Raw genomic sequence first — 22,588 nt, 5'->3', positions numbered from 1 at the left:
CATGAGTGGAGGGTAGGAGGCAGATGGAATAGAGAAGGGATCACTAAGAAGATGATGGATGGAGGAATCAGTTGGGATAGGAGATATGTGCTGAAAGTAGATAATGGACCAAACATGATGACCTCTCAGTGTCTGTGTGGCAAGCCATAATGCCCAAAAGTAGAGAGAGAGTATGGGGAATATTGTCTGCCATGGAGGCAAGGGGAGGGTGGGGCAAGGGGGCATGTACTGGGGAAATAGTTGGTGGGGAATGTGCACTGGTATCGGGATGGGTGTTTGATCATTGTCTGATTGTAACCCAAACATGAAAGCTTGTAACTATCTCACAGTGATTCAATTAAATCTTTTAAGAAACTATTTAAAAAATAACCTCACACTCATGCCCAGAAATAATATTTACTAGCTACCTGTGTATATCTTGCCCCAGCCATACTGACACATATGATTAACCATCACAATTTGACATGAAAAAAAGAAGGTCCTAAGAGATAGTATAGGGACTATAAGGGTCCAGGAAATTGTATAGGGCACTTTTCTTACATGAAGCTTAACAAAGTCATATATGCAACATTACATATAGTCCCTCAAGCACGTTGAATCATGGGATTCACATGGTCCCTGAGCATGTACACAGTCAGGAGAAAGTCTGAAGCACTGCTGGGTGTGGTCCAGCCCCAAAAATTAAAAAAAGAAAGCAAAAAAACAGAAGATTCCTTGAGTGAAATTAATTCAGAGCTAAAATATGCTGTCATAAGGAGATGTAAAAAATACTCTGTTTATGCACCTTGAATGAAATTCACCTGCCATCACTTTAAAACACAACTGCAGATTCCTTGTAGTGCCTCTATTTCTTGTCCCAATGCCTTAATGCCTGTCACTGCCAGTGTCCTCCTGCCAACTCCCTCCATTTGCTACTACATATGCTATTAGATCCACAAATAAATCATAAGTAATATTTTGAATAAATGTTTCTTTATATAAGCCAGAGGCACCTGCAGGAAAGAGATGTCACACTCAAACTATAGAACTTAGAAGAGTTTGTAAAAAAAAAAAAAACAGGCAAACAGGCAGTAAAGTGTGGGTGGAGCAAAGGTAAGGCAGCATGAAAGACTGGTAATGATCAGTAGTCATAGCTACCGAGAAACTGGAGGGGTTTGGGAATAGAGAGAGCAGAACACACACACACACACACACAACACACACACACACACGTGCACGCACACACACACACACTGACCTATGATTTAGCTGTAGGTAGATTGGTGGGAAGAGTTTCCCAGCAAGAGCTCTAGCATGAGGCAGACTAGCCCAGTCACTGTGGCTGATGGTCACACAGGGTCAGAGCAGTGACTCTAGACTTCCATAATTCTGTTCCTCCCATTTACCAGATACCAAAGTATAAAGGATCCTTTTGACAAGGTCCATATAGGGTGGACAGTCCAGGCAAAAAAGGCTGAAGTGCATGAGAAGGAGAAAACAGAAGGAGAAAACAGTGCACATTCCTATATGAAACCTTAATAATGTTTGTGGATTGGCTTACTTAATGCATGCCTATGTAAGGTGTAATTGCCTATTGATTTGCACGTACATCTTCAAGAAGCTGAAGGATGAATGGAAGGTCTTATGTGGAGATTTTCCTGATCCTAGGAATCTATCACAACTACACAGATGTCAGAGTTAAGAATCTAGTATGACCAATCCTTGGTTCTCTTCTCCTTGAGAGTAAATGAAGGGCTACCACAAAAGAATTTATCATTCAGAAGAGAAATAATTACTCCATCCATGTTTCAAAGCAAAAAGTCGAATCACCCACAAATTAAAAGAAAATGTTTGTTGAAATGTGAGTTCATAAAAAGGATAATTCACTCCCCAGTGTTCTCATCAGCTAAATGTTATCACAGCTACAAGTGTCAAATAGTCTCAAACACACAGCTTCAGAATGATTCTTGCAAATAAAAATAGCGCAGTGTGAAATGCTGACTTTGTCTGATCAAAAAGCATCCTGGAGAGGGTTCAACAGCTTTGGGTCAAGAAGAGCCCTTGCTTGCTTTCTGGGATGATTTTTTTTTTCCCTTAAATTTTATTTTATTTTTTTTTAATTTTTTATTGTGGAAAGTTACAAAGTTACAAAGTTTTCAGGTTTAAATCTCAGTTATACAATGCTCGAATACCCATCCCTTCACCAGTGCTCATATTCCACCACCAAGAATCCCAGTATAGCTCCACCCCGCCCCCTCACACCCCAACCCCCCCACGCCCCTAGCCCCCCCCACCCTAAGCCCCCCCCGCCTGTGTAACTAACAAATTTCACTTTACTTTCACTTTGATTGCATACAATATTTCAACAAAACTCACTATTATTGTTTGGAGAGTCTCTCCCCTAAAGTCAGACCTGCTGAAAAGGAAGCATTAGATAATTTGTTTTCCATTGCTGAGGATGAAGAAGTATGAGGTCGAGTGACCACACTTAGCGGCCTCTCATTTTTGGGTTTCTGTAATTTAGTATTCTAGTAACTAAGTCCAGAGAGATATCTGCCAGAAGTTGCATCGTTGCCAACTTGTACTTCTCAGTTACATTATATTCCACATATGAGTGCAATCTTTCTATGTCTGTCTCTTTCTTTCTGACTCATTTCACTCAACATGATACTTTCCATGTTGATCCACTTGTATGCAAATTTCATGACTTCATGTTTCCTGACAGCTACATAGTATTCCATTGTGTAAATATACCAGAGTTTCTTTAGCCAATCATCTGTTTTTGGGCACTCTGGTTTTTTCCATATTGTGGCTATTGTGAACAGAGCGGCAATGAACATGGAAATGCAGATGTCCTCTCTACTATACCTTTTTGCCTCTCCGGGATATATTCCCAGGAGTGGTATTGCTGGGTCAAATGGGAGCTCAATTTCTAACTTTTTGAGAATCGTCCATATTGTTTTCCAAAAGGGCTGAACCAGTCGGCATTCCCACCAGCAGTGAAGGAGAGTCCCTTTCTCCCCACATCCACGCCAACACCGGTTGCTTTTGTTTTTGGGGGCGTGGGCCAGTCTCTGTGGTGTGAGATGATATCTCATTGTTGTTTTGATCTGCATCTCCCTGATGATTAGTGATGTTGAACATTTTCTCATGTGCCTCTTAGCCATTCGGATTTCTTCTTTGGAAAAGTTTCTGTTCATTTCATCAGCCCATTTCTTGATCGGGTTGGCAGTTTTCTTCTTGTGGAGTTCAACCAGTGCATTATATATCCTTGTTATCAACCCTTTATCGGATGGGTACTGCATAAATATCCTTTCTGGGATGATTTTTATTGTCATCAGAGAGAAGACTGTACTTGCTGTGAATATGAAGCTACTGGGCACACTCCTACTGGCAGTGGCAAACTTGTAGTCACTTGTCTTTCTCCCGACTCTTTACCCCCCCACATTGAAATAGAGTTTTCACTTCAGTTTCACGTAACTGTCACTTTCTTCTTATAAAAGGTGATATATTAAGTTAAAAATCATCAACATCAAAGAATAACCCAACATTGCTAGGCATGCATACACCTGTACCCACCCTCTTCTGAGCCTTATCCTGAGAGCAAAATTGTGGCTAAGGACTGCAAATTTATGTCCCCAATTCAGAAAGCTTTCCCCAGCCTGGAATGTGAGTTTCTGTATTCAGTGGTTCTTCTAGCCTAAAATATTAAAAACAACTGCAAGGGAGCTATAATCTCTTTCTAACACTTTATGATTTGATTATGTAAAGTAAAAAGTGTAATGAAGTTATTACTACCTCATTCTTGTAGTACATTATGAAGACTTTCTAGCAAATCTGAAAGTGGAAATTACCTCTGGGCCTCCTCTAACAATAAGGGTCATGATTACTACAGCAGAATTTCAAATATTAAGAACTCATGATGATTTTCTTCTTTCCTCTATTCAGTTTTTGGAAAGGACATTTTTTCTTTCTGGGATATTATATAACAAAAGATAAAGAGCTAAAGTGATAAATAGAAGATCTCTTCTCTACACTTGGTTGTATCCTGCTTTTAAAATTTTCGGAAAAACATTAATTCCTTCAGAAAAGTGAAAGAACTGAATAAAACACTCCCATTCAAAATTCTATTATCCAAAAAAGTATCATAATAAAATGCAATGTAAACATAACCGTGCTTGAAAAGCAAACAAAGTAGTAAGTAGTGTGAGATGTTTTCTTTTTTCCTAGTATTTCCCAGAAACCCTTACCCAGAATCATTTCTGTGTGCTTCTTGCCTAATTACTTATCGCTCTTTCAGCACAGAATCATAGTAGAGCTATTTATTGAGTTCAAGTCCTTTACAGGCCAGTCAGCTTTTATTTCACTCTATCTCTCTTTCTGATAGTCCCTATAGACCTCATTTGCATAGTGCTGGTGGGGGCTGGCCAAGAGGGCTGGTTCAATGGTTCTTCTTCTCACAGAGTCAGCATGAAAAGAATAATCTCGCTGCCATTGTCCAGCAGTAGCATCTTACATGAGAGGATCAAGTTATAGATAAATAGACTAAGACACATGGCCTTGCTTACAGCATCTTTAAAATGGAAGGCCAGTTTATAGGTTCATAGACTAAGCTGTGCAATATTGAGAAACACTTAAATACCCCTGTTCACTGGGCGACACAGTCAAAAGAGAACACATTCTTTTTTAGAATCTCTCTAATTCAGGCATGCAGATGTAACAGTCTATCCCTAAGGAAACAAGGAATATGCTTCACTAGTGTGAAAATTCTACTATGTGTCATTGAAATGATTTACCTTTCTTAGAGAGTACCAAGCAGTAAGTTCTCATTTCCACAGTATCCTTGTATGCCAAAAGTCAAGAAACAAATTTGCAACTCCTGTAAGATTCAGGGTAGAGGCACATAATAATGGAAATGCAAGCATGGTTTTTGACTTTCAGCTAGCACTGCTAATATGACAGGATTTGATTCATACTCATATTTAAGCCAGGCCCTAAGCAAAATTTAAAATGCAGGCAAAAATTTCATTGAAACTATTTCCTCTTTCTAATTTGCACATGCCCTCATGGTAATCCATTTCCCTCTCCTTTACTCATCCTGCCCCAGCTCTTTGTACCTGCATTCTAGTTTATCAATTCCATAAAATTGGTCATCTAGTAAAATTTTGCTAATTGAGTTGCTCTTTAGGAATTATCTGGCTTTTAGTAATAAATGCTTCCTTTACAGGGTCTGTATATGTTCTCTGGTTCTCAGGCAAAATTTGAAGCCTTAAGGACCAACCAGAAGTTTCTGAACCAAACCCAGAGTTGTGGGGTTAAGAAATTTTTTCTTGTGATGTATACATAATACTGTTTCTGCATGTCTGTCCCCCTACTTAAATATTGGCCCCATTTCATACCGATATGCAAGAAGCATTATCTTCTAAAAAAGAGAGTGACAACTTATTTCATGGCCCCACATCTATTAAAAATTTGAAAGGGTAATATATACACACATATACACATACCATTTCAATCACAATTGCTTCTGTAAATAGAAAGATATAGGTGATGATATTAGGTCACATCCCTCAGGCTTTAAAGACATGCTGATTAATATGTGGGTGAATGAATTGCCCACATAGTCAGAGAATTTGCCACTATTTTTTTAATCTAGGAGATTATAATTTTTTTTGATCTGGGGAAAATATTTCATAGGTGGGGAGTGCTTTATTTTATTTAAGTATTTCTCATCCATCATTTTATTGAATCACAGTGAAATACAGTTACAATGTTGTTCATGACTGGGTCTCAGTCATATAATATTTCTACACCTGTCTATTCACCAATGTACATTTGTCACTACTTTCAAGAGATGGACAATAAAGCTTTAGCATAACCCTCCTCTCAATTTCCAGAAAGTTCTATTTATGAACAGTTTATGAGGTGAAGCTTCAGCAGTTATGAAGTAGACAACTTATCTATGCACTGACAGAAAAAAATATGCAGTAGCAGTAAGAAAAGTAGTGCTGGTGAACAATAAGATTTTATTGGACATTTACTCTGACCCAAAGTCCTGGTCAGGTGCTCGTAGCAAACCAATAAATAAATTATTCCTACACAGCAGGCAGAAGAAGGAGCCAAGCCAAATTCCTATTTTTGCAAAGGAGCAACAGAGAAAGGAATAACTTGTTCTGATCATGTTATTTCTTAGTCTCTTCATATGCATTGTGAGATAAAATAGCGACCCACACTTCTGACCTCAGAAACTGTAAAAGACGGCTAATCTTCAGAAATCAATAACTTCATCTATTTCCTTAGACTAACCAGATTGTCTTACAAAAAAAAGCAAAACAAATCAGGTTGTTAATGATTTTCATCAGCTTTAAAAACTGGTAATAAGTTTATGAACAATGGAACTAGCTTACATACCTAAGAAGATCTCAGAAACTTTCTTCTCTCTTCAATATTTGAAGATCTACTGAATCCTTGTTCAGCATACCCCCACAGTTCAGATATATGGGCGATGGAACAACTATATATAGGTTTGGCATTTGGCATCAGCTGTACAGTAGTGTTTTTGTATAGGTTAAAGTCTACTTCAGCTGGAATTAATGTAATTATATATAATGTTGACAGATTATGACATTTGCCTATTAAGACACTATGTAAACATTCCAATAATTGGCTGGCTTTTGAGTTTGTGAAAAATAAATGAAACACAATCCCAGGGGACATTGCTAATGGGGTAACTGGAATGGAGGTTTCAAAAGACAGAATTCAGGAAATAACAGTCAAAGAATAATGCATTTTAAGCCAAAACATATAGAGTGGTAAATGAATATTTAGTACTTACCACAAGACTGCTGTCTAGAGACAGCCTTTTTCCAAAGTCCCTTTTCTCAAGCTGTCTCTTTTCCTCCATGGGTGAAGTTATTTATTTTCCTTTGTGATTTATAAGAATTCCCCTTCTGTTTCCAGGGTCACTGCAAAAAGTGAACATGTGTTTTACCATCTAAGTGAACAGTGTTTAGATCCTTGCTTTTAACTTTCCAACTAGGAACAAGTGTTGAAGCCAAAAATACTCAGATCTAAATAATAAGTATAGAACGGAGCTCTGCTGACTCAGAAGACTTCTCTAGGTTGCAAATGTCAGAGTTATCTTTATGGGAGCTACTGTTTTTCATAGGTTTTGCTAATGGTGTTAGGGAATGGATTTGCTGGTTGAATCAGCAGACTATAGGAAAAGCAAGCAACCCCTTTCATGCCACACTTGCTCCACACCTGTCCTCTATCAGCCAGAGTCATTCTGTTACTGTGCTCATAGATACTGCCTGCAAATTCTGAGATCAACCTAATAAATTTGTTCACTATAACCAAGAGTTATGGGTCATAAAGGCCAGTCAGAGGAAATTGAAAGGCATATGCTATTATCTATATTAATTAAAATAATTATTTCAATATTTTAGAAAATTATAGTATACATTACCTTTGAGATAGATTGATTCAGAATAAATGGTATAAACATTAGTGATAGTACAGTGGATAGAGTGTTTGCTTTGCATATGGCCACTGTCACACTGTCATCCTGTTGCTCATTGATTTGTGAGTGGGCACCAGTAACTTCTCCATTGTGAAACTTGTTGTTACTGTTTTTGCCATATAGAATATGCCATGGGTAGCTTGCCAGGCTCTGCTGTGCGGGTGGGATAGTGTCGGTAGCTTGTGAGGCTCTCTGAGAGGGACGGAGGAATCAAACCCAGATCGGCCACATGCAAGGCAAACGCCCTACCAACTGTGCATATGGCCAACCCTGGTATAATCCTTCGTATCCCAAATGGTCTCCCAAATCCCACCAGAGTAATCACTAAGCACAGAGCCAGAAGTAAGTCAAACAAAACACCAGAATAACAAGAAAAACCCAGAATCATTGCCAATGAACATTTACTGAATACCAACTACATTTTGCCATATCACATACAATTAATCTCTGTATTTTAGGAAGATTTCTTTTCATTAAACAATTATGCATTTGGGGGGATTGGTTTGCTTTGTGTTGGGGTCACATCCAGCAGGGCTCAGGATTTACTCCTGGCTGTGTGCTCAAGGATTACCCCTTGCAGGGTCAGGGGACCACATGTGGTACTGGGGATCAAGTCCAGGTAGCCACATGCAAGGCAAATGCCCTACCCACTGTACTACCTCTTTGACCACGAGTTATGAATTCTTGTTTTATCATATGAATCATTGAAGTTTTTTTATTAGGATGATAAAGATCTGAAATTTTTTTAGAAAGTTTGTTCAGGGTTAACTGTAGGATATAATCATCTAGCCTCTTAGAAACTCATCTTTATTAACAAGAAAATGGATTAAAATAGGGGATCAAATGAAGTGCGTGAAACTGTTTTAAATAAACAAATTAGCAGTTATATGCAAATTATAATTATACACACATTATATTAACAAACAACTAAACTAAAATCCTCAACAAAATTTACTACACCTTTGATAATTCAGAAGGCACTTGAGGTACAGAAATTGCACAAATTTTGCATAAAATACATAGTCATTATATAGCTGATATAGAAGAGTTAATTATAAAAATATCATAGCAAAAGATTTTTAGTAAAATTTAATGAAATAACATTTTGACTCTTATAAATGTTCAATGTCTGAATTGGATGAAAAAGACTCAATTTTATAAACTCTTTCTCTTGGTTTGCTTTGCTATAAACATATATAAGCGAATCTCAGCATAGCCAATTGTACCAAACTAGATTTCCCTTCAGTCACAGATGCTCTCCATCTTTATCATTCCACCTCTAACTTTCAGAAACACTTTTTTATTAGTGGTATATTTAGAAACTCCTCAGAGTGAATTCTGAATTTAGGATAAAAACCAAAAATTTCAACAGTATGTTCAAGATGTACTTTCTGCCAGCTCCTCATTTACAATCACCAAACACATTAAATAGATTTCTGAGACAACACCATTGATCTTACAGCTCAAATCCATCCAGTCTGATCTTCCACCTGGTCCATCGCCTGGCATAGGTCCCTTCCCAAAACTTTGCTAGTCTGCTCCATTTGGCAATGATGTCTTTATAGTTCAAGTTTCCTAGAAGTCCTTAGGGACTTGTCCTGTTAATTACTATAGTCAACAATGATAGGTCTTTAAATATAGCTAACTTCTTAATAATTGGACATACTATAAAATGATACTGTAGTTAAAAGCAAATAAACTGGTTCCCAGCAGTATTTTTTCAGAACAAAGTTAGTTTCTATATTATTACTATGGGAAAATGTTGAGTCAAATGAACAGCAGGGGCTTGTCTTTCTTGCAATTCCTACCCACTTTGCAGTTCATTCCTTGTCTCAGTGACTGTAGCACTGTAGCACTGTCTCTTCTTTGCTCATCGATTTGTTCGAGTAGGCACCAGTAATGTCTCCATTTTGAGACTTGTTACAGTTTTTGGCATATCAAATTCACCACGGGTAGCTTGCCCGGTTCTGCTGAGCGGGCGAGATACTCTTGGTAGCTTGCCGGGCTCTCTGAGAGGGATGGAGGAAATGAACCAAGGTCGGCCATGTGCAAGGCAAACACCCTACCTGCTGTGCTATTGTATGTTTAGTGACTGTATGCATTGTTAATTCAAACTACTTTCTATAATATAATGATGAGTCCATGTAGTGTAACCACATAAGCTCCAGATTTCACCCTTTTTCAAAAACTTGCTCCCCCAAGTCTTTTTGCCAAGAGCCCTGTGGTTTGATAAGGTACCAGTAATCATCTTTTGGCATTTAGCATGCTTCTGTTGAGTGCTAAAGTATAGAGAACCAACAGTGATGTTGACTGAACATATATGAATAACAGATTCAGTCCCTGCCTTCAGAGAACTTGCATTTAAGTGGTGGTGAAAGAAATTAAAAGATAAGCAAATAAACAAATGAACTATAATGGGTACCTACAACAAAGTAAAAAGAAAGCAGTAGATGGTAGCATTGGATATTAGGTATGTGGAAGGAGATAAAATTTAGATTCATAACTTTAGAAGTCAGTCTTATAAAAACATATATAAAGATCACTTCAGATTGAGAGACCAATCTCTTCTGGGAAGTAAGTGCTGAAAATATTTATGTAAAGCTGAATAGGGGACTAGTTTCTTAGGAACAAAGCAAGCCAGGAAGAGAATGTCTAATTTTTTTCCCCTCTGATTTAAGCAGCAGCTAGATTATACAGGGTTTTGTAGGTCAGAGTATCTTGTTTGTTCAAAAATGAATGGCTACGATTAGATACTGTGTATGCTTTGCTCCTTGGCATATATTATTAAATAAGTTTCTTGAATCAGGAAACAGCTCAGGTATCAGGGTGCATGCTTTGCATATATACAAAGACCCAAATTCAATCACAAATGGTTCTTGACTCCCTGAGCATCACAAGATTGCTGACTCCCAATCTTCTGGGCCTAGTAAGTAGTACAGCATTATCAGGGTTTTTTTAGCACTGAACTATCCAGCTTAGCTGGCTGAGAACTGTGATAGTAGGCCTGAGCATGCCTTAGTACTACTTGGGAGGTTCTGACAAAGCATATTTTTTGTTTGTTTGTTTGGGGGCCAGACCCAGTGATGCTCAGGGGTTACTGCTAACTCTGCACGCAGGAATCACTCCTGGGAGTTCTCAGTGAACCACATGGGATGCTGGGAAATCGAACTTGAGTTGGGTGGCATGTAAGACAAGCACTTTATCTGCTGTACTATCTCTCTGCCACTCCGAAACGCATTTCTTAACATATCTAGTCTGGTTGATTCGGCTATAAAATGGTATTAATAAAAAGGTCTTCTTAGAATATATTTTTTGTAGGGGTAAAGGGGGCACCCCTGGGACTTCTTAGGGCTTACTCTTGGCTTTGCTTCCAAAGATCTCTCCAGATGAGACTTGAGGGACCAGATGGGGTTTCACTGATCAAACCTTGGTTGACAGCATGCAAGGCAAGTGCTTTAACCCCTGTACTATCTCTCCAGCTTCATAACAGAGTTTTTAGTAATTAATGAAATCCACTTAAAGAGTTTTACCAGTCCTTGGAATCTATTTGGTAAGTCTTAAATATTATATTTGTTGATTATAACACTGTAAATATAAATTTTATTTCTCAATGCTGGGAATTGAGAAGAGGGTCTCACACATGCAAGGCATGTGCTCTATTACTAAGTTACATCCCTGATAAGCCTTTGTGTAATTATGACTGAAGTCAGCAAGGAGCAGTTCTAACTTAAAAATTTTATACAGCTGAGAATTATAATTTTGGGAAATGGTTATTTTAACAGTTCTCATATAGTTTCCCTCTATGGAAATCTGATTCAACTGCTTAACCTGGAGAACTCATTTTTATACATTTATGGTTTAAACATTGAGTCAGAACTTGATCTTCAAACTATTTGAAAACTGGTATGGCATAGGTATAAATTGTATGGGTATGGCCAAATGACAATAAGCGGGATAGATGTAGAAGCATATCCTTATCAATTTGCAGTCTAACTGTGTGTGCTGCCTTCATCCCCCATATATAAATGCTTGTGAATTAAAAAATAATCAATTTCTACATCCAACCAAAGAAAAGTTCATAGTTAAGTTACCTCCAAATCAAAGCAAGGTTAATTAACAGAAAAAATGCAGTAGCCAAGAATTATCAATAGGAAAGGAGGAAGAGTCCCCGAAAGGAAGAGTGCAGGAGGCTGGCACCCACACTGCTTCTGGTTGTGAGGGAAGAAGAGAACTCATATTTATACAGCCAGAGAAGACCATGCTTCAAGTTAAAGTGAGTCATGTCAGATTTCCAAGATGCTTTGGTATGAACACTGCACATCTGTATCTTCTACTGTCCCTCTTGCTCAGAGGCCCCTGTCCTTAACTTGCATTATACTTAACTCTCGATTGGTTTTGCTTTTTAGTAATGTGTCAACCAGCAAATATAGGTAGGCAGTCTACTGAACATTTTCAGACAAACTTTCAATTATACATCTGGCTTTTCACATTAGGTATTTATTCAATTAATATATAGGTCAGTTTGAATTTCTATAACAGTATGCCACAGATTGTCGGGCTGAGCAGTAAAAATTAATTTCCTTCAGTTTTAAGAGCCAAATTGACTTCTGATGAGAATTACCTTTCATCTGACTGCACTAATTTGTGTCTTCACTTGTCCCTTTCTTTGACACAGTTGCTTCTCTCTCAGTTATTTAATGTTCACTAGTCCTATTGGATCAGGATCCTACTATCAAGACTTTATTGTTAATGTTAATTATATCCTAAAAGGCCCTTTATCCAAAGGAATCAGCTTAGAGGGTTGGCCTTCAACATGTAAATTGTGGGGAAAGGCTCATCTTCAGTTCACAGTTTCAAATATCTAAGTCTAGTAATCAAGCATTGGAGTCTGAAAATTCAGAGAAAATTTGAGTGTCTCTCCAGATTTGGTCACTTCCAGATCCTATCCCTCTTTGAGGATTATTTGCCTCTATCAATCATGCTTCCTTCTGCCCCACCCCACTCCAATCTTGCTCTGCTATACTCTTTTTTGATTGTTAAGTTGGGTTCTGTCAATAGAGGCATTGAGGAAGTAAAAAGGAAACAGGACGGATAAACATTTTCTCTTCTACTCCAGATGAACAGCACCAATGGCAGCTCAAATGTCTTGCAATATAAGTGACCCCAGTCACTGCCATGATTTCTCCAGCCACTGAGCATAAGGACAGCGGCAGCATCCAAGTCCTTAAGTCCCATCACCATGTGCCTTTTGATCATCTAGCCCTATTTAGAGCTTCATCACACTTCTTTACATAAAAATTTCTCTTTATTTGAAGGACCTAATCTCTTTCTGTTTTAGACTTGTCAAAACTGAAAGCATAATCTAAGATGTCTTCAAAGAGGCAGTTAGCCCTCCTAACATGACTTCTGGAGGGCTGAAAAACATCTGAAAAAAATCACAGTCACAGTCACTGTCATCCCATTGCTCATCAATTTGCTTGAGTGGGCAGCAGTAACGTTTCATTGTGAGACTTGTTGTTACTGTTTTTAGCATATCGAATATGCCACGGGTAGCTTGCCAGGCTCTGCCAAATAGGCGAGATACTCTTGGTAGCTTGCCAGGCTCTCTGAGAGGGAGAGAGAAATCGAACCCAGGTAGGCCATGTGCAAAGTGAAAGCCCTATCCCCTGTGCTATCACTCCAGCCCCTGAAAAAAAAAAAAGAAATGTAAATGTCTACTAGATTGTCGGGCTGGAGCGATAGCACATCGGGTAGGTCTTTTGCCTTGCCCATGGCCGACCCTGTTCGATTCCTCTGCCCCTCTCGGAGCAAGCTACCTAGAGTATCTCAATTCCACGCAGAGCCTGGTAAGCTACCCCTGGCGTATTTGATATGCAAAAAACAGTAACAACAAGTATCACAATGAAACGTTACTGGTGCCCTCTGGAGCAAATTGATGAGCATGGGGATGACAGTGGCAGTGACAGTGATTACATTGTCAGCCCCTCGAGGGTAAAGACAATAGTTTATGATCTATGTTCTTCTAAGTAAAAAATACCTGCTACATAGCAAAATGAAAGAAATTCAACAAGCATTTTGTTCTTTTGATGAATCGATGAATAAGTGAATGTTTACAACTACATCTGTGAACACTAGGTAGCAATATAGTGTTGCTAAGGCACAGAAATATGGTATGCATTACAACAAAATTACACTTAAGCCAAATACATGTGTAAATATCCAAGCCTCAAAGGAAATATTCTGTCATGACTTTGAAATATTATCAACCTAAAAATAACGGCTTATACCCTGTCTGCAATACTGCCATAAACCAGTCCTATTTGTGTATTTGCTCTGCTTCTCACATCTTTAAGTTATAAAGGAAAATACACATGTCTTCAAGTGACATATAACTATATGCCTCTCCTTTCCTACATGGAGAGGAGAATGGTCACAAAAATGAATGACGACAGGAAATTAAGCATTTTTTTATTGACTGATGTTCATAGATTCTGATGTCCCTTTCACCCTCACATACATTTCTCTATAATGGATTAAAATGCTATTTCTTGGTATCTGTAATATCTGAGTTGGCTTTAACAAATTCTTCATTTTTTCTCAGAGATAGTAATAGCTTTTCAGTGCTAGACAGACACTTTAATATTGCCAAAGGTGTCAATAATTTCTTCTTTCTGCTAGATATTGTTAAAAGACTATAAGATTCAAGGAAAAAAATGAAATGAAATTTAGAAAGCTCAAAGGCATATTTTCTCACATGCATATTCATACATGCTCTCACACTCAGACACAAACATTCACATACATTGAGATGCAAATACTTCATCCTTTCCTGAGTCCCCCACTAAGGGCCCTTTTCTGAAATGTTAATGGTAGTGTTATAAAATAAATAAGAAAAAATGGTACATCAAAAAGATATTAGATTTGACTTATGTAAATTTAAATTGTTCCTTAACTTCTGTGAGGTTATCTTCCTATGACATAATCTATGAGAAAGTCCTTCATACCTAGGTCTTATCCATTTCATCAACGAGCTTCATTATGCATCACACAATGCAAATTATCAAATTCTGCAGCCCCTTATATACCCACAGGAGAGATACTATGTCATTGGCATATGCCATCTAGCATCAGGCACACTGGCTCTCCCATGGCAACATTTTTGCAAAGAAGAATTGAAGAGGGAGCCAGAGTGACACTACAGCAGACAGGACTGCTTGCCTTGCAAGCTATCAACCCAGGTTCTATCCCCAGCATCTTATTTTGTCTCCCAAGCACAGCTAGGAGTGATCCTGAATACAGAGCCAGGAGTCTGTTCTGAGCACAGCTGAGTGTGGCCCCAAACCACTCCTGGCACCCAAAGGATAACTGAATAACTAACATGTCAAGAAATAAAAATTGCAGTGGGTTTCCTTTCCCAGTGATAAATAATTCACTGTTTCTCTGCCCTGACTATACTTTAAAATCATCTAGGAAGTAATAAAACATATCAAGATGCATGTAATGCATGTAGAGCATGAAAGTATGTAGAGGAGTGGGCCACAGGCTCTAGAGTTGATAACAAGAGCCAGATTGGTGATGGAAATATTAGAGTGGCATTTATCTGAAGAAATTTCTGATCACCTCTTCTCTTCATTTATTTGGTGGGGTTAGCTTTTTCCCTTGTAAAAATATATAAAGTCTACTAAAACTTTATATATCTTAAATATTAATTAGCCCATTATCTCATAAATGTTGGGTAAATAATTTCTCCCATTCCTTGGGCTATTTTTATATGCTGTTCATCATTTTCTTTGAGGCCCAGAAGCTTTTTAGTTTAAGGTAGTCCCATTTGTTTATGTTTGTTTCCACTTGCTTAGTCAGTGGTGTTTCATCTTTGAGGATGCCGTTAGCTTTAATGGCATAGAAATTTCTGCCTGTGTTTTCCTCTATGTAACTTATAAATTAAGGTCTGAATTAAGGTCTGATATCAGGGTCCTTAATTCATCTTGATTTGACATTTGTACAAGGGATTAGAGAAAGATCTCAGTTATTTTTATTCTTAATATAGCTGACTGGTTTTCCCAGTACTACTTGTTGAAGAGCCTTTCCTTGCGCCACTCCATATTTTTTGTTCCTGTATCGAAAAGTAACTGATCATATACCTGAGGGTTTGTATCAGAAAATTCAACTCTATTAAATTGATCTGAGGTTCTGTATTTATTCTAGTACCATGCTGTTTAAATTACTACTGTTTTGTGGCACAGTTTGAAGTTGGGGAAAGTGATGCCTACATTTTTTTTACCCCAAAATTGCTCTATCTATTTGAGGAGAGCTAGGGGCGGTGGCTTGTTATTATTCTATATGAATTTTAAGAGTACTTGATCTATTTATTTAAAAATTGTCATGGGTACCTTTAGAGGGACTGTATTGAATATGTACAACGCTTTGGGGATATTGTTATTTTAATGATTATAATCCATTCAAGCCATGAGCAGGGGATGTGTTTCCATTTCCTTGTGTCCTACTTCATTTCTTTTTTTTTCTTTTTGGGTCACACCCAGTGATGCACAGGGGTTATTCCTAAATTTGCACTCAGGAATTACTCCTGGCAGTGCTCAGGGGACCATATGGGATGCTGGGAAACGAACCTGGGTCAGCCGCGTGCAAGGCAAACGCCCTACCCGCTGTGCTATTGCTCCAGCCCCTCTTTTATTTCTTAAAGTAATGTTTTGTAACTTTCTTTGTACAGGTCTTTTGTTAAGTTGATCAACATTATTTTATTATTAAGTAATTTAGTTAATAATTAACTGTTCAATACTGTTAACAAATATAATTTTTTAATTATTATTTAATTAACATTAAATAAGACTAGGTCACTGGATAAAGAAACTATGGCACTTGATTCTGAGGAAAGTCTATGTCCCTCTTCTCTTTCATTATTTGCAAATAGGAAAACCATGGATGTTTACATATTAATTTTGTAGCCTGAAACAATAGTGATACATCATGTTAGACCACAGAGAGCAGTTCTGGCATGGATGCAGAAAAAAAAGTGACGCTCAACTCACTACTGGAATGTACAATGGTTCAACTTTTATGAAAAACAGGATGGGCACTCCTCAAAAATATAGAAATTGAGCTTCCATTTGACCCAAGTTCTTTTTCATACTTTTTTTCCTTCTTGGTCACACCCAGTAATGCTCAGGGGTTACTCCTGACTCTGCACACCTGGCGATGCTTGGGGGACCATATGGGGTGCTGGGAATTGAATGTTGGTTGGCTGCATGCAAGGCAAACACCATACCCACTGTACTATCTCTCCGGCCCCTGACCCAACTTCTTGGAATATACTCCAAGGACCAAAATGTAAATGAGAAAAGATAATCAAACCCTATGTTCTTTGCAGCATTATCCACAATAGCCAAAATCTGTAAACGATTCAAATGTCCAAGAATAGATGACTGGATAAAGATGATGATGATGATGATGATGATGATGATGATGATGATCATCATCATCATCATCATCATCATCCTGTTGATCGTCAAATTTCTCGAGTGGTCTCAGTAACGTCTCTATTCATCCTATTCCTGAGATTTTAGAAGCCTCTCTCTACTCTGCTTTCCCAACGATGCTGCATTGGAGGCTCTTTCAGGGTCAGGGGAATGGAATCCAGCTTGTTACTGGCTTTATATGAATAAACTATGGGAAGCTTTTGAGGCTCTCCCATGTGGGCAGGAAAATCTCAGTAGCTTGCCAGTTTCTCCCAGAGGGAGGAGTAGGTTATAAGATTGCTTCTGGGAGCTTGCTTTTGAGTCTCTGGATGTTGGCCATTGATGGGATTACACACCTGGATTCCTCTGCCAGTACCTTCATGTGTGGAGTTTGTCCGAATGTGTGGAAAGGGGCCTTGAGCATGACTGTGGCTAGGTTCCAGAGGTCTTTGGCCACCGGGAGCTCTGCTTGGGGTGGAGAGGGAAGCTGGAGCCCATCCCTCCGAGGGGCCCCAGGGAAGAACAGCCAGGCGTGCGGGCAAGAGACTTTATCTCTTCAAGATAAAGATACTTTTGTACATGTACACAATGGGATATCATTCAGTCATAAGAAATGATAAAAGTCATTAAATTTGCCGCTACATGGAGGGACCTGGAGAGTATCATGTTGAGTGAAATGAGTCAGAGGGAGAGGGACAAACATAAAATGACTGCATTCATTTGAAGGATATTAAAATTTTACAAAACATAGTATGTGAATAATATGCAAAGACTGAAGAAACAAGGACCATGAAGATAGGTTCATGGTAGAGAGCTTGCACGAAGGAGGTGAGAGTGCAGTTAGGACAAAAAAGGATCACTTTTTCTGCTGCTCTACGAGCATGATCCCGGAGTCCAACTGAACTACTCTGGACACGAGCACCTCTCAGGAATGCTCTAGACTGTGAACTGAGCCACTGTCCCATTCGGTGCCAGGGGGATAGGGTTCCTCTCTCTCAACCCTTCCTTTCTGGGCACAGCATGGCAATCATTGCTTTTTGAGCACAAAATGGAGGTACCAGCCTGGCTGCTGCGGAATATGCGGGAGATCCGGGGGAGGGGGGTACCCACTCTGCCCTCCGTCGATACTTAGTGCAGCAGCCACACATGTGTGGCCTTTCCGCTGCTGCACGAGCATGATCCCGGAGGCCAACTGAACTACTTTGGACATGAGCAGCTCGCAGAAATGCCTCTAGACTGTGAACTGAGCCACTGCCCCATTCGGCGCCAGGGGGATACGGTTCCTCTCTCCAGGCTTTTCCATCTTATGAGCACCACAAAACAAAAGTAAAAGCTTGCAGTGATGCAATTTCTGGTAGAATTTTCCCTGGACTTTATACAGAAATCCAAAATATCATATCTCATAATTGTCAGCAATGTGAAATGGTTCCTTTTTAGCAGGTCTGACTTTGGGGGGGAAACTCCAAACAATAATAGTGAGTTTTTTGTTGAAATATTGAAGGTAATCAAAGTAGCAGCTATTTCTCTAGACTGTGAAGTAAGCCATAGCCCCACGCCGGCCGAGGGTAGGAAATAACCTTCTTTCTCATTTTTTTTTCCCATTGTTGGGCAGCGTGGCATCAGCCATATTATGAGGACAATTAAGCAGACACGAATTTGGTGGCACGGAAAGGAGAAAAAAAAGTTATGTACTTGGAACAGCGGGACTTCATATCTCTTCATTCTCAGCAATAGAAAAGTAATTATCAAATGCTTCCTTGGCAGTAGGGCTGTCTTTTCTGGGGGGAAACCCCAACAACAATACTGAGTTTTGTGTTGAAATATGGAATGTAATCAAGGTAAAGAGAAAATAAAGTGAAAATTATCAGTTATGCAGGCGGGGGTGGGGGTGGGGGTGGGAGGTATACTGGGGTTTTTGGTGGTGGAATATGGGCACTGGTGAAGGGATGAGTGTTTGATTATTGTATAACTGAGACATAAGCCTGAGAACTTTATAACTTTCCACATGGTGAGTCAATAAAATAAATTAAAAAAAAAAGGGATCACTATGACAATCATAGTTGGAGATGATCACTCTGGACAAAAACTGCGTGTTAAAGGAGGCAAAGTGTTATGCATGAATATCCTTTCAGTAACATTATTGCAAACTACAATGCCTAAAAGGAGAGAGAGAGAGTGTTTGTGTGTGTATGAGAGAGATAGAGGGAGAGAGAAAGAGAGAGAGAGAGAGAGGGAGAGAGAGAAAGAGGAGAGAGAGTGTGTGTGTGTTTGTCTATAGGCAGGCTACTGAGGAGAGCTGTGGACAGGTGGGAAACAGGATATTGTGGTGGGAAATGTGCACTGATGAAGGGATTGGTTGTTGGAACGTTAAATGACTGTACCTCAATCATGAACAACTTTGTAACTGTTTATCTCACAGTGATTCAGTAAAAATAATTCTTTTTAAAAAGCAGTTCTCATAGAAGCAGACTGGTTAGTGGGGAGTGGGGGGGTGCAAATGATAGTGGGGAGTGTTGATGGAGACAGTGAACTCTGGTGAAGGAATCCATGTTGAAATATTGTATGGCGGAAACACAATCATGAATAACTTTGCAATTCCAGGGTGACTAAAGTTTTAAAATTCTTTTTTTAAAATAGTGATGTTTCTTAAACTTTGGTGCAAACCTCCAGCAGAGACCCTCAGACCCATCCCAGATTTTATAGAATGGGATCTAGTTATCATGACTTTAAGATTTCTGGACAATTGCAACATTTTATCAAGTGAGCACCAGTTTAGGATCTTTATTAATCTCCTTCTGTTTCTCAAGGACTGAGTGACAAGCTATAGGCAGCAGTAACTCTTTTTCTTTAGCCACTGTAACCAGCAGGTTTTAAATCTGCAAACTCTGGCTCTTAAGAGGAGAAATACTGGTTACAAATCATTTGTATCAGCACCTTTATCTTTATCTTATTCCCTCATACAGTCCTGAATAAATTGGTCTTTTGCTTTATACTGAAAAAAATGCTAGAAAAGATAGATATATCAAGTCCATTCCTCCAATTACTGCGCAAATATCATAAAAACACAGGGTGAAGCTCACACTTAAAGGACAAGGGAAACAACTTCTAATAACTAGGGCAAAAGTGACAGGAAATCATGACTCAAATGCTGCTAAACCTATTCCCTCCTTCCCACTGCTTTCCATAAGTGTTTTACTGTCCTTGTGAAGCACAAACACCAGGAGGAAAACTAGGAAGTAATGAATCTGTAAAATTTCCTTATTTCTACCAAGATGAATGCTTGGGACTCCTGTCAGATTTGAATTGAAATCTTTCCATCTGGATCGAGTGAGTTCACTTAAAAGAAAGCCATTGTCTTCCTGTACTCTATCTATGTAGAAATTCATATAGTTTCCTTTCAGAAGATGTATTGGCTAAGTCACTTTTTGCTCAAAAAAATTGTTATCTCCATTCATAATTTATAGGGGTAAGAATGTATATGTGCACTTACAGGTATATGTAAGTATAAATAAATGTGCATGTATGATATGTGTGTACACGCACATGGAATTCTGACCAAAATCTTCTGTCTCTATTCTAGACATGCATACAAAAAAAATCATGTGATGTTCAACCATAAAATTTCTATTTAAATCCTAACAGCACCCTGAAATGGACTGTAAAGAAGACTGAATACTACCAGATTTCCCAAATGTGTTGCTCATCTTTGCCAGATAAATTAGTGGCTGGAAACACTCTCCGAGAATGTGACAACAGCTTTTCTTCTTTGAATTGGAGGAAAATTCCGCCTGATGATAAAAAGTGGTTTTAAGAAAATAGTCTTAGGAGCTCATGTTTATTAAAATTCTCATTGTAGAATCTATTCAGTAGCTTACAAATTAAATGTGGACAGACCCCCTAAGACTGCTACCCCTCCAAAAATTAATGTATCTTTCTAACAGAAAACACATCAATGTCTGGGTTTGAATCTTGTGACTTTCAGTAACCTTTGTCACCAGTAGACACAGAACAGTTAAAAACTTACGTTAGGGGGTCAAAGCAATAGTACAGCAGATACTTGCACATGGTTTGATTCCTAGCATCTTGTATGGCCCCCAAGCCCCAGTAGAAGTAAACCCTGATCACAGAGTCAGGAATAAGTCCTGAGAACCACTGGGTGTGACATCCCCTTCCCCTGCCGCCCCACTGCCAAAAATCAAAAAACATCGAGAAAGTCAAAGAAATGAAATTTGGGTCTGGAGAGATGGCTCAGTGGATACAACACTTGCTTTGCACATTGCTGACCTGAGTTCAATCCCCAACATCCTCTATGGTTCCCCCCAAGCACCACCGAGAGTAATTCTTGAGTGCAGAGTCAGGAGTAAACCCCGAGTATCACCAGGTGTGACCCTCCAAACAACAATAACAAAACCTGAAAAACAAAACCCTTAATATTAGGGCCAATGAGAAAATACACAGAGTGAGGGAGATGCTTGCATTACAGATGGTCAGCTCTGTTTTAGTCCCTAGAACTGTATATGGTCCCCTGAGTTTGCCAGAAGAAAACCCTGAGTACAAAGCTAAAAGCCCTGAGTACTTCTATGTATAGTAGAAAATCAAAACCAAAATAACTGATATTTATTTGACTAGGTTTTCTTGGACTCTATAAATATTCAAAATACATCAATGACCTTAATTTATTGTATAGTTTAAAAAATCTGGGTTACAATGTACCATTACATTTTCACTTTTAAAGTATAATTCTATGATAACTTTTTCTATTGCACAGAACTTCACTTTCTTGCTACAGAAAGTAAGGGGCTCTCAGGAGGTACATAGAGGCGTCTCTATCAATCTTTAAATTTCCACCAAGTCTAACTTTTACATGTCTCCATTATTCTGGACAGCAGCATTCTGGAAAATTCTGAGTTCACACTATTCAACTTCCCCTAACAAAATAGGTAAACCTGAGTTCTTTATTACTATCAGTTGGCCTCAGTTTTCTCATCTATAGCAATTGTCTGTAAAAGGTTATTCTAAGGATTATAAATGCTGCCCCCTTTAAAATACTGAAAAAACTCAATGACTGTTAGTAACTCAACAGTACGCCTTTCATTCACATTTTAGTGATGTTTATTCAATATCATTTTGTCCTGACACCTGTGTTAGACCCTAAGGAGAAAAGAAGGGAAAAAGACCAACAACAATAAATAAAGATGGCAAGGGAATACCCCCGGAATTCATGGAACTTTGAAATCTAAGAGGAAGAAATGATTTCCATACCTATTAATGAAATGAAGGGCAAACATTCAATGAATGAATCAATAGATGAATGAATTACTTCTGAGCTAAGAATATTCACTTTTGGTTGGGATAATGCTGGAACACTAGACTTTATTGTCGTTGGATGTGCTGCCAGCTGATTTTCAGGCACAAACTATTACTACATCTTTATAGTGTATGAAATAAAAGCTAACAGACAGAATGGCAGGGCCTTGGACCAGGATAAGCATTTCAGCTCTGGCTGCTCTTCTCAAACCATCTGTTCTTTTTCTCTCAGTTATTCCTTGTCAAGATATTCTCCACTACTTAGTTCCCTCTGCTTCATCTTCATTTATTGACTTAATAAAGGTTT

The 22,588-nt window shown here is 38.6% G+C and overlaps 1 protein-coding gene across 1 annotated transcript in view; it reads right to left on the bottom strand.

Moving 5' to 3' along the window:
* NCKAP5 (NCK associated protein 5) overlaps positions 1 to 22,588 on the bottom strand; it is a 1,232,229-nt gene that overhangs the window by 1,041,126 nt on the left and 168,515 nt on the right. Inside the window, exon 2 of the mRNA XM_055122815.1 lies at positions 6,815 to 6,944. Within this exon, the coding sequence (XP_054978790.1) occupies positions 6,815 to 6,883 (69 nt within the window). The 5' untranslated portion in view covers positions 6,884 to 6,944. The remainder of the gene's footprint in view (positions 1 to 6,814; positions 6,945 to 22,588) is intronic.

This window comes from Sorex araneus, chromosome X (assembly GCF_027595985.1).
Source record: "Sorex araneus isolate mSorAra2 chromosome X, mSorAra2.pri, whole genome shotgun sequence".
Classification (NCBI taxonomy): domain Eukaryota; kingdom Metazoa; phylum Chordata; class Mammalia; order Eulipotyphla; family Soricidae; genus Sorex; species Sorex araneus.
Note: the sequence above shows the minus strand (reverse complement) of the source record. Positions and strands in the feature narration are given on the sequence as shown.